Genomic DNA, 13,376 nt, shown 5'->3' with positions numbered 1-13,376 from the left:
TGATTTCACCCATACAGCCTTCCTCATTTCCTGCTGCCAGTGAGATGGCAGGATGCACAGGCTACCATTCAATCTAATGGACTGTGGTATAGACTGAGGGTACAAATGAGTGTTTATTTTCAGACATGTATTATAGTTCGCAAGTCCATCCTAGTCCACAGGCAAAGAATGAAAGATTAAGTGTGTTTCTGAACCCAGGTGTGCACCATGGAACTGGTCGATGGTTTATCTGAAGGAGATTCGCAATGAACTGCATATCCAAACTAAAAATCATATGAAGAATGGCATGGCATGGTTTGCAGAAATTAGTATATTTTTAATATATGGGAGCAAAGAAAGTGTTCCAATGCAACTTAAAGATTCAATCATTTTGAATCATCAATGAAAGACTTGACCAGAAATGTATTAGTGTTGAGCAAAAGTAAGAAAACGAACTAAACAACTGATATATGTCAATTTAATGCTCTAAAAAGGAATAAGAGATATAATGGGATGCATTTTTAGATGCACTTTACTATACTGTACACCGAATGCCTGAGAAATGGCGCCCCCTACTGGTTATAGAGCCGTATCACATGAAGGCGCATACATAAACATGGATACACTTCAGAAAAATTAAGAGTGAATAAGAAAATGTTGCCTATAATATTAAATTAGGATGGGTGTATCTAGGTGTGTTGCTGGGAATTCCATTAAAATGTTGAGAAAAATGACATAGTGTTAAAAATAAGGTGTTACTGTTCTGATTCCCACACGCCTACACGCTACGTTTCTGTAATACTGATGTAACTGTGTAAAATAAATCCACTCATCTGTTTTTCTTTTCTTGAATCCCAACTATTAAATAATCCTCAGGAGGTCGTTTCTTCCCAGTGTTGGTACCACAAAAATGTCAAGCATTTGACATGGTGGTAGAGGGGGTGATGATTTGCGCTGGTTTTGCAGCTACAGGACATGAGAAACATAATGATTAAAAATAGCCATGACCATCACTTTAACCAGAATGTTCTTGAGACAAATGTAAGGCCATCTGTCCAGCAGCTTAAGTTGGGTCATGTAATCAGATGATGATCCCAAACCCACCAGCAAATCAACATCTGAATGGCTAAAGAGGAAAAAAGCAAGGTGCTTTTGTCAGGGTGTTGAAAGTCTAGACCTCAGTCCTATTGAAATGCTGTGCATAAATGAATGTCCTCAAACATAAAGAAAGCAAAATTCCTCCAGAAGGTTGTGAGGGACTGATGAAATGTCAGAAAACATTTACTTCAAGTTATCGTTGTCAAAGGTGGTTTTTCCCACCTGGTTTCTGAATGTATTTTTGGAGAAAAATACTACACATAGTTATTTGTGGTGTTTTGAGTAGATTTTTGCCACCTTTTTTTCCTTTTTTAAATTTAGAAGGAATACACAAATGTTATTAGGGTCCTGATAGATGAAAACATAGCAATGAAGAAGGGTTTACTATCTTTTTCCTATGACTATGGTTCTGTCAAATATGGCAGTTCACCCAGGCCTTGAAATAGCACCACGGTGTGTAGCATAAAGACTCTCACTTTGGTTTACTGGAGACACAAAACCTTAGGAATGACTTTCTATCCCTTTGAAAATGTTTTGGATTGCACTATGGTGTGCTGCATGTTGTGGCTTACAACATGTCTCCTGATGGGTGGGGTGGTGGTAGCTGAAATGGTTAAGGTTCTGGATTCTTGATCGGGGTTCAAGCCCCAGCGCTGCCACTGTTCGGCCCTTGAACATGGCTTTTAACCCTTTCTGCTCCAGGGGTACTGTATCATGACTGACCCTGTGCTCTGACCCCAACTTCCTAAGATGGGCTGGGGAATTTTATTATGCTGTAATGCACTATATATGTGACCAAATAAAGGCATATTCATCTATAAATTTCTGGAAATGTTCTATTTAAGTGAAGTGTAAATTCAACAGAGATGGCAGTGGACAACTCCGGCCTGGGTATGGAAACTAAAATTAAATTGCAAAATAAACCAAATAAATAAATTTGGTTAATGGGTTGATTGAGTAAACTAAAGGTGCAATAATCACTTACCCTAAATAACCAAAAAACACACAAATAAACAAATAAACGAGCACATAATCACTATTGCTCTGCGATGGATTGGTGTCCAGTTCAAAGTGTGTTGCTACCCCTGCCCAGTGTTTTAGGGACAGGCTCCAGGTCCACTGTAACCCTGATAAAGCAGGTGCTGTGGATGGATGAATAAATGAATGAATGAATGAATGAATGGATGGATGGATGGAGGGATGGATGGATAAATGAATAAATGAATAAATGAATAAATGAATAACCACCTCTTTAGATAGTATCTCTATGTACACATACAGTTTGACCAGCAGATGGCAGAATAGTTTCTACATTTATACTGATGCACGTGTTGCAAGGTTATGTAAACATATAATTTCTTATTTTAATATTTAATGAATTGGAATGTTTAAGAAAACCTCAGGTGCCAGGAAACAGGTAAATAAAATTAAATAAGTAGGGAAATAAGTAAAAAATAAATAAATAAAAATATTTATCTACATGACAGTGTAGACGTTTCAAACTGTACACATTTATTAAAAATAGCAAAATAATAAAATGTGTTTCATTTAATATTTCTTTCAGAATCATTTGAGATTATTTTCACATTAAGGAAAGTAATTTTCACTCAAATTGCATAACAATATGCAGCCCTTCATTGTTTAAAATAAAAAAAAATCTAAAGATAAGATCATGAAGTCCACGTCACTAGTAGTCCTAGATCTGCATTGTGAAGTTAAATGTTAATGTCGCTAAATAATAATATGTCTCCTCAGAGAATTGGCCAAAAACCGAGACTGGAGACAATCATTATTGTAAAATGCTGAACAAACAAGCAAATGTCTAAGCGGAAAAAAAGTTTAGCAAGGCCAAAATAAAAACATCTGGGCCATAGCACACATCCTGGTTACTCATTGTGTTGGTCATGTGACAAGGCTGGGACAGGATATCCTGCTTCTGAAATAGCCAACACATCCCCACACTGATCTGACCAGCTCCCCCTGAACCCTGTTTCCAGATCAGTTTTCCCTGAGCTTATCCTGAGCTTTAAATGGAACAGAGACAACAAAACGTATCTTAGATCAGTGTACAGTAGAATTACACGTCCTGTCTACGAGACTTCCTGTCTTACAACTGAGTCAAATTTGCAGGTGGGTTCAGAGCAGCTTTGAGTTCAGCTCTCTATTCAAAAAGAAGTCTAAAATGCTTGACCAAAAAAAAAAAAAATGGGGGAAAAACAAACAAAACCACAAGAATCACACTTAAAGAGGAAAAAAAAATAAGAAAGAATTATTAAAACAAACAAATTAATTGATGAATGAATAAATTAGTAAGCAATTTGAGTTTGTAGTTATACATCTGATTAATTAATTCATTGAAAATACATAATGTAAAGTATACATGGATAATAAATGGTGTTTTCAGAATCATCCTAAAATTAGTCAAGAATAACAGTATTTGTGGATTGTCCAGAATCACAGAGCATAAAAACAAAAGTCTGTGTCCATACATTTCTTGTCCTTATATCTTAAAACTATTTTTTGAAAATTGTTCATTCAGATATTAAACATTAAACTGTAAATAAATGATCTTCAGCTTCTCCAGTTGCTTATGTACAGCAATGACATTTCTATAACCATAAGATTTCATTCACAGAACAATAAGACTACGATTTCTCAGTAAAAAGCATTTACAAGCTTCAGCAACGTAAAGTTTGTGTTATTTTGAAAACTGACAGCGGGTGACATATGGTTTGGACTCATTTTAATACCTCCTTCCAATTAAAAAGTGATTTCTGCTCATGAAAAGGCAATCTGTACGTCTGTGAGTTTGTCCCGAGGGCTAAATACTTCAGATATTAGAGAGCGATGGAGAATAGCCCCCCATGATGTCTACTCAGAGGAAAGGTAATATGGCTTGTGAGAGGCTGGCCTCATTATTATCATTATTATATATCTGCCCTAATTAACATAAATTATCATTCATCCTCATGCAGGCGTCTGTGACCTTGATGGAGCTCCGCTGGGTGTGTCGTTTCAAATGGAAAAGAGTCAAGTGTCTGTGCACTGGGAGTGGAGCAGTATGGGAATAAAAAAATTACAGCAGGATACAACCTCATGCATTTTAAAGTGATGAGGGACAGCTGCGCGATGAGAAGATGCGGTCAGTGACACTGACAGTTGGCAAGGATTGTCAACTAGATGAAGCCTTGAACCACGCTATAGCAAGGATACTATACTTTGACATGACTTTTTAAACATTGTGTAGCAGATCTACATTTGCTTTGTTCCAGACAGTTATGCAGTCAGTTAGTTAAAGGAAGTGCGAAAGGGACAAGTTTTCTCAAGCCTTTATAGATTTTATGAAAATTTCATTGACCGTCTCTGGTCTTATTAGTGACAAAATAGTGAAGTAGACTCAAACTAAGCATTTGATGATCAGACAAAATATGTAATTGTTCTCCTTTTACGTGAAACAGGTGCCTCCTTTGTTCAGAGGATGTACTGCTAGTTAAAAGTGGTATCATGAGACATGATACCAAAACAAACCACACTTTAAAATTGACATGAACTGATCACTAAAGGTAACTGTTGTGAGAGGTGTAGCTACAGGACCGGCAAGACGTGCTTCCCTGGGGTCCTGATTTTCGAGGGCTGTCACTGAATGCAGACACAAAAAGTCAAATCACAAAGAGCAGAATGCTGATAAGAGGGGGGTCAGATTATCCTTTTAGCTGCCAGGAAGGATAAAGTAACTCATATAATCACTCTTTATAACTGTGGTGAGCAGAAAAGCATCTCAGAATGCATAGAACATTGAAACTTGCAGGAAATATAGAAGGCTATAACAGTATAAGACAACATTGGGTTCTATTCTTGTCAGCCAAGGAAAGGAACCTGAGGCTATCATGAGCACAGGCTAATCGAAACTGGAATGAAGAAAACCTGGTCTCAACTGTCCAGTTATGGTGAGTCTGTGCCCATGATAGCCTCAGGTTCCTGTTCTTGACCGACAGGAATGGAACCTGATGTGGTCTTCTGCTGTTGTAGCTTATCCACCTCAAGGTTTGGTGTGGTGTGTGTTCTGTGATGCTTTTCTGCTGACCACAGTTGTAAAGAATGATTATTTGAGTTACTTTAGACTTCCCGGACCAGTATGGGCATGAGTTGTTTGAGTGTTTTAATGCATTGCAATGTTGTTACCTGATTGGCTGATTAGATAACTTCATAAATATGCAGTTGTGTATTTAAAGTGGACAGTGAGTGTATATGGAAAGTCTAAACCTGGAGTTGTAACCTGCATGATATAACTATGGGAAGCTTGATTTAGCTCAAGATATAAACTTGAAGACTATAATGCTAATGCAAATCTATGTTCATAAAAAAAGAGATTTCTCATTAATAGAAAAGCAAAAAAGATGGAAAAGATCTGCCCAAGACTGTCCCTAGAAACCCTAACAGAAGTTAGTTAGAGTAGTATATCTTACATCATCACATGCCGAAAGTTGTTCATTGTTTTCACAAAAGCCATCTGAAATTTCCTTGCCAACTTAAGCACACCCCCTCGAATTCAGTAAAGGCTTGTGATTGGATGATGTTTTGGCATGGCTCCTGTACTGTTGACTCAATGGCAGAGAACTCTGTGTGAGATAACATCTACTATTCTCGTTTATCAGCGCCACACAAAGCGACCCAACATAACAGAGTAGATTTGATTTCAAAGTGGATCGTATTGCATTTTGACCCGAATTCAGCATTTCAGTCCTTATACGCAACCAATAAACGAAATAAAAACAATAAATAAAACGTTTCCATTTGAACACAGTACTGAGTCTAAGCAAAATAAGGTGCAGATTGAAGAGTTACAAAGGTAGGAAATCATATCTACCTAATAACAGCTCAATTTGCATGGCTTCATTTTTCTCACTCGCTCTCTCACGGCTCTCGTCTGTCCCTTCCCCTTCACTCCAGCACTTCCTCCTTCTTTTTTTGTCACCCTTTTCTCATCAGTTTATCATCGTCCGTTCATCTTTATACTTAATTTCATTTCCTCACATTCATACATTGCTGGGTTCATTTGTTGATGAGTCAAACCTACAGTTTGCCCATAAATGTAAGCAGATAGAAAAGAAAGGGAAAAAATAGCCATTAAGCAGTTTTCCACACTCCACTTGTCCAGATCACGAGGCTCTCATGAGATTCTAGCCCTCACGCTATTCATCTGGTGTGTTTTGCATTATTTAGAAGGGACGTATATTTTCTGGCAACTGATTTCCCTGAGGTCCATCAAAGCATATGTTTACACAATAGTGCTGTATGGAAGATCACAATAGTCTTTAATATACTGAGTATACTATGCAATATTTTGGAATACATAAGAGTGTTTTAACACTAATTTCATTTTACAATCGTATACAGGGTTAATAATGCAACTGAGATATTACCCTACAGCTTCATGAAAGAATATTTGTTTTATATCACTTATTAAAATGTTTTAGAATTGAATTGAAGGCTGTTAGCAAAACCGTATTTACAATGTACTTTATACAACATATTTGTTACAGGAATTCAAAATTTAGAGGAAAGTGTTATTTCCTGGTGTCCTAAATGGACACTTCACATGGATCAACACTGATATGGGTAGCAGGCTATACTGTGTGTGGTTAATAGAATGTTATGGCATTGCAGTCTCATGGGAGAAATGTAATAAAGACTGTGTTTATTCAACAGAAGGGAAAATCAATCAGACTGTTCAACTGCCAGGTTAATATTTAATTATGCTGCATTGATCCTGTGTATTTGGGTTTCCAGGCAGTTTGGGAAAAAAAATGATTGTTTTAAAGAGACATTTGCATTTGGGAAGCTGCAGCGCTATGATTCCCTCGAAACACTCTTGCACAAAACAATCAGCCTAGTTTAGAAAGCAATATATAGACAATATATTATGCATGCCCTCTCTAGAAGGCATGAACAGCAGTGGTGGTAATAGTAATATAATTGTTTAGTGGAGGTAGTGCTGGTGCTGGTGGTGATGATAATGGGGTGGAGATGGTGGTAGTGACAGTAGTGCTGATGGTGGTACTCATGGTGGAGTTGGTGATAGTGGTTGTGACGGTGTTGTGGTGATGGTGGTGTTGGTCATTCAGTTGTTGGCAATGGTGCTGGTTATTGTAATGGTGCTGGTTGTGGTGATGGTGGTGACAGTGGTGCTGATGGTGTTGTTGATCATGGTGCAGGTTATAGTGATGGTGGTAGTGGTGACAGTGGTGCTGACGGTGTTGTTGGTCATGGCTTTGTTAGTAATGGTGGTGGTTGTGGTGATCCTGATGGTGATGGTGGTGTTGACGGTGGAGTTGGTGTTGGTGTTCATGGTGGAGACAGTGGTGCTGATGGTGATGGTGTTGATGGTGGTGTTGGTCATGGCCTTAGTGTTAATGATGCTGGTTGTGGTAATGGTGCTGGCTCTGGTGATGATGGTGTTGTTGGTAATGTTGCTGGTCCTGGTGATGGTGATCGTGCTGGTCGTGGTGATGGTGGTGTTGATGGTGGAGTTGGTGATGATGTTCAGGGTGGTGACAGTGGTGCCTTATGGTGGTGAAGGTGTTGATGGTGGTGTTAGTCATGCCGTTGGTGTTAATGGTGTTGGTTGTGGTGATGGTTGTGGTGATGGTGGAGTTGGTGATGGTGTTCATGGTGGTGTTGGTTATGGCGTTGGTGTTAATGGTGCTGGTTGTGGTAATGGTGTTGGTTGTGGTGATGATAGAGTTGGGGATGATGTTCATGGTGGTGACATTGGTGCTGATGGTGGTGTTGATGGAGGTGTTGGTTATGGCGTTGGTGTTAATGGTGTTGGTTGTGGTGATGATAGAGTTGGTGATGATGTTCATGGTGGTGACAGTGGTGCTGATGGTGGTAGCGATGGTGTTGATGGTGATGGTTCTGTTTATAGTGACAGTGGTGGTGTTAACAGTGGTGCTGATGGTGGTGTTGGTCATGGCATTGGTGTTATTGGTGCTGGTTGGGGTAATGGTGCTGGTTGTGGTGATGGTGCTGGTTGTGGTGATGGTGATGGTGTTGATGGTGGTGATGGAATTGGTGACTGGTAATATTATATACATATACATGTGCGTATATGACAGCACCAAAAAAAATTGCAATCATATATTTTATATTTATCAAATGTTTTATTATATAATAGCTTAAAGTACACATTTTCTATCCCTTGATTTTTTCTTGTTCCTGTGTTCAGGCAGTAGTGGCACAATATCGAATGACACTCTCAGAGGTGTGAACCACACAGAGGTGATTTCCATATTCTGAACAGGGAGTCAAACTTAAACATCTGGGTAAATCGAATCTGCATGCAAGTAACTTTCCCTTGTAAATATAGATGCAACGTTTAGACGTAAGGCTTTCATTAAATCAGTGCAGGGCTTGGCACCTCTTAATGTCTTTATTATCCTCTCATTCTTTTCTGTACAGCATGGTCCATACATAAGAACATTTTTAAGTAATTGCTTTTCATTCATTTACATTCTGGAGGGAGATTTTTGCATTTGTATCTAAAATTCAACTTTATATATATATATATATATATATATATATCTAAAATACAACTTTATATATATATATATATATATATATATATATATATATTTATATATATATATATATATATATATATATATATATATATATATATATAGGTAGTTCATTTGATTGAGATCTGGGGAATTTGGAGGCCAAGTCAACATCTCAAACATGTTGTTGTGCTCATTAAACCACTCCTGAACCATTTTGCTTTATGGCACGGTGCATTATCCTGCAGAAAGAGGCCATCAGGGAATACTGTTTCCATGTTTCGGTATACATGGTCTGCAACATTGCTCAGGTAGGTGGTACGTGTCAAAGTAACATCCACATGGATGTCAGGACCCAAAGAACATTGCCCAACGCATGACATTGCCTCCCCAGATTTGCCTTTTTCCCATAGTGCATCCCGGTGCCATGTGTTCTCAGGTAAGCGACGTACACACACCCAGCCATGTGATGTAATTGTGAATGTGATTCATCAGACCAAGCTATTGCTCCGTGGTCCAGTTCTGATGCTCATGTGCCCATTGTTGGCACTTTCAGCGGTGCACAGGGGTCAGCATGGGCACCCTGACTGGTCTGCACTGTGTATTCTGACACCTTTCTATCAGAACCAGCATTAAGTTCTTCAGCAATGTGAGCAACAGTAGCTCCTCTGATAGATACTGACCACTGCAGACCGGGAACACCTCACAAGAGCTGCACTCACCATCTAGCCATCACAATTTGGGCCTCAAATCCTTACGCTTGTCCATTTTTCCGGCTTCTAACACATCAACTTTGAGTACAAAATTGTTCACTTGCTGCCATATACATATATATACACTTTGTTACATCACTGGACATGCCCACATCTAATCGCCAACAGTCGCTGTTGTGCCAGCTCTTATTAAAAACGGCTGGCCACTGCGAGTCGCTGTATGTGTGGTGTGAACATTGGATTAAACATTTCTTAGTCATATGTGTTGCCTCATGTGTTATGCATAACAGAGCTAACCAAAGGTCTACAGTTCAGCACTCCTGCTTCTGGTGTCTGCTATTGTGTCTCAACATGTGGACCAGCAAAGCACAAAAATCAGTGTACATTCATCAAAAATACAAATATCCAAAAAGTCTTTAAAGGAAGGAATTAGTGTAAAATTAATATCTGCTGAAATCTGCTTGTTCATTGTTCAGGTTTCTAGGAGTGCCTACGATAAATCAGAACACACCTAAGCTCTGTTTGCCATCCAGTCATTTTGAGATATTGCTTATTCTGTCTGTAAGGTAAACAGTCTGACTTTGTCTAAAAATGATTATAACGATTATAAATGACTTTATAACTGAACTCAGACGTGACACTTCTAGCAATGCCAAAACCATCTTGAGCATTTTTAATGAACATACACACTAGACATATTTGATTTAACTACTACTACAAGATATTACTATAATTACAGATTATATTATATTATATTTTTCATGTTACTATTATGGTATTACATTATAGTTTACTAATAAAACGAATAGAATCTTAATAGCACAATTAATTGTACACATGGCTAAAATGTCTTACAGGAAATATTTTAATATTAGACAAACTGTAGTACATCATATAATGTCTGTGGCTCAGAGATTTATGGTCCAGGGTTCGATCCTGAGCTCGAGATATTGTTTGTGTGGGGTTTCACAAGTGCTCCCTGTGACCATATGGGCTTCCTCTTGGTTTCTGTTTTTTTTCTCACCTCCCAAAACATACTGGTATGTGGCTTAGCTGCTCTAAGTTGCCCCTAGGCATGAATAAGTGTGTCTGTGTGTGCGGTCCCATCAAGGGTGTTCCTCTAGCTTTCACACAATATGTGCATATTATAAAGAAATGTAAACTTTCCATCCAAACTTTCCAGCCCCCCCACCACCACCACTACCAAATGTTTTAAATAAACAAGATAGCTGAAGAACCTATGAGACTACCACGAAAAACCAAGAAGAACTATCACTACCCTTTCCACCAGTGTTAATGCCATTTTCCAAGTCAAAAATAAATAAAATGAATAATAAATACGAGCAATACAAGAAAATAAATTTTTAGTATCGCAATCAGGCATTTGATCAACAATGGCAAGGATGTTAGAAATAAAAAAAACCTTAATAATATAAAATGACAGAAATCTAACCGTGTAATCATTTTATAATGTCCTTATTCAATCATATTTGCTTATTTAATATTACAAATGATTTAATACTAGTAAGTCCACAGATTTGATTAAAAGTAAAATATTGCACTCTTCCTGGTCAGAGCTGCGGTGGAGCTGGAGCCAAGCCCAGGAAAACTGGATGTAAGGCAGGAATCTGCATTAGATTGGACACCAGTTCTTGACAAGCACACACACTTTCACACCTAAGTGCAATTTAGCATAGCCAATCCACTTACCAGCATGTTACCAGCATGAGAACCTCTACACACACACACACACACACACAGACCTGAACTCAGGCTCAATCTAGGGACTCTGGAGGTGGGAATAATGCACCAAAATGCCGTAAGCCTCTGTATCCTAAACACTGTTGCTGTTGTCAAGCCTGTTGCCCTTATAGTAGCTCTGTATATCACAAAAACACAAAATAAGATGAAAATAGTTGATTATATATTTTAGAAGAATGGAAGATCAATTATAAACTGGAAACTGTAAAACCTGCAGATTTAACAAGCAAAAAAGTGCTCTAGCTTTTGGAAATCCAGACCAAAAAAAAAAAAAAAAAAAAAAAAAAAAAAAAAAAAAAAAAATATATATATATATATATATATATATATATATATATATATATATATATATATATATATATATATATATATAATGCATTCTAAAATAGTATATTTTATTAAATACTATTTTAGAATGCATTATTATTAAATCCAAAAAATCCAAACACTTAAAAACCCTTACATTGATACCACACAGAGTTGCAAAAATATAGTATTTTTTATTATTTTTTATAAATAAAATTATTTCATTTACAATAATTATTATAGTATATAATCAATAGTGATTATTTCATTTACAATAATAGCCATAGTAATAAGTACATTTAAGGTATGTGAATGGCACTTGAGATAATATGTGAAATATATTCTCTTACATGAAACCAAGTAATGAAACTGAAGAATTTTAATAATAAATGCCTTACAACTTACTTGGTCAAAAGCTATGACACCTATGCCACTATAATTAATTTTATATAGAACAAACATTATATACATACTTAATATATAATATAGATAATAAACACTCAAAATCATTTTTAACCTTTGTGTGTGTGTGTGTGTTTTATATATAAATAGATTTGTTTAAAATAATTCAAATAAGTTAAACCTGGTGAATGAGATAGCATTAGGACCCTGGGACGGGCGTGACTAGGGTGTATCCTAAATGGCTTTCCTAATGAACATAAGGGCCACTACATAGGGTTTAGAAGCCGTCATTTAATCAAGGTTGTAGTGCACTTAAAAGGGTAATAGGTTTGCTATTTAGGATTCAGCCCAGGATTTCCCCTCTCCTTCGGCAAACTTCGGCAAAGCTAAGCAGTGCGCATGCGCCGCCTGTTCACCGTCAGTTCGAGAGCCGAGAGCGCGAGCGCTGGGTTAAAGGCTACCCTGCTCAGGAGACGCGGAAACTAAACAGAAAAGCCGTTTTTTTTTTATCGCGTCTAAGGTAAAATAAATTAGAAACATTTTGAGAAAGTTGTAAAAAAAAATTGTCTATAGTGTAATATTTGTCAGAAAGTTAGGAATGCCGGAAAAGTGGCAGTGACAGAAGTCTTCAGAATTAAATAAAGTTGTTGTCACGCGCAATATATTAATAAAACATCACGCCATATAGAGGAATAGTGTATTGGACATCACGTCCGTTCTGCTGGAGGTTTTTTTATGAGTTAATATTGTTTGTGTCTAACAGAAGAGTGTAATATGACTCAGCCTGAGCGTCTGTCCGGTTCAGCTGAAGTTTCCGCTGTTTCTTCACGTGAGCTGTGTACACTGAGACACTGAGTCCGGCCTGAACTGGATTATAGTGGACATGTCTAAAACCATCCAGAAGAGAAACCACTGGTGCAGCAGGGTGAATGAGAGCTCTGTACGCAGGGGCAGTGACGGGGAGTTCGGTGTGGAGCTGCGCGGTGGGGCACAGAGCGGACACTTCAGCTACATCTCCGCGCTGACGAAGGATGTGGTCTATCAGTACGGTCAGCTCTCTGAAGGAGATATACTGCTGGAGGTCGAGGGCTTGCCCGTGTCCGGCTTGCCCCTGTACGACGTGCTCTCTCTGCTGGACAACACCAAAGACCCCGTGCGACTGAAAACAGTCCGACAAGGTGAGCTGAGGAAACATGAGTGTTACTGTTAACAGCAGCCTTTAGCCAGGACTTCTCTGAAGACTGCTGTGGGACTGCGGGTCAGATTAACCAACATAATAAACAGCTAAGTAGGCATGACGAAGCAGGTGACTTTTCAGTGCCTTTGAGAACGTTTCTCAAAAAGTAGGACAGAGAGAGAGAGAGAATGTGAGACAGACACAGAGAGAGAGAGAGAGAGAGAGAATCAGAGACTGAGAGAGAGAGAGAGAGTGAGTGAGAGAGAGACACAGAGAGAGAGAGAGAGAGTGAGACAGACACAGAGAGAGAGAGAGAGAGAGAGAGAGAGACAGACAGAGAGAGAGAGAGCGAGAGAGAGTGAGACAGAGAGAGAGAGAGGA

The 13,376-nt window shown here is 38.2% G+C and overlaps 1 protein-coding gene across 19 annotated transcripts in view; it reads left to right on the top strand.

The window, feature by feature from the left end:
- Positions 1–12,212: 12,212 nt before the first annotated feature.
- magi1a (membrane associated guanylate kinase, WW and PDZ domain containing 1a) overlaps positions 12,213–13,376 on the top strand; it is a 105,996-nt gene continuing 104,832 nt past the window's right edge. For 16 of the 19 annotated variants that reach the window (XM_058388826.1, XM_058388825.1, XM_058388821.1 and 13 more), the window contains exon 1: positions 12,234–12,996. In XM_058388826.1, coding sequence (XP_058244809.1) covers positions 12,702–12,996 — 295 coding nt within the window. In that variant the 5' untranslated portion in view covers positions 12,234–12,701. Of the gene's footprint in view, positions 12,997–13,376 lie in introns of all 19 variants that reach the window. The other 3 variants (XM_058388827.1, XM_058388829.1, XM_058388810.1) reach the window with 2 other exon arrangements.

Source organism: Hemibagrus wyckioides, linkage group LG05 (assembly GCF_019097595.1).
Source record: "Hemibagrus wyckioides isolate EC202008001 linkage group LG05, SWU_Hwy_1.0, whole genome shotgun sequence".
Classification (NCBI taxonomy): Eukaryota; Metazoa; Chordata; class Actinopteri; order Siluriformes; family Bagridae; genus Hemibagrus; species Hemibagrus wyckioides.
This window is presented reverse-complemented; position numbering and strand designations above follow the sequence as displayed.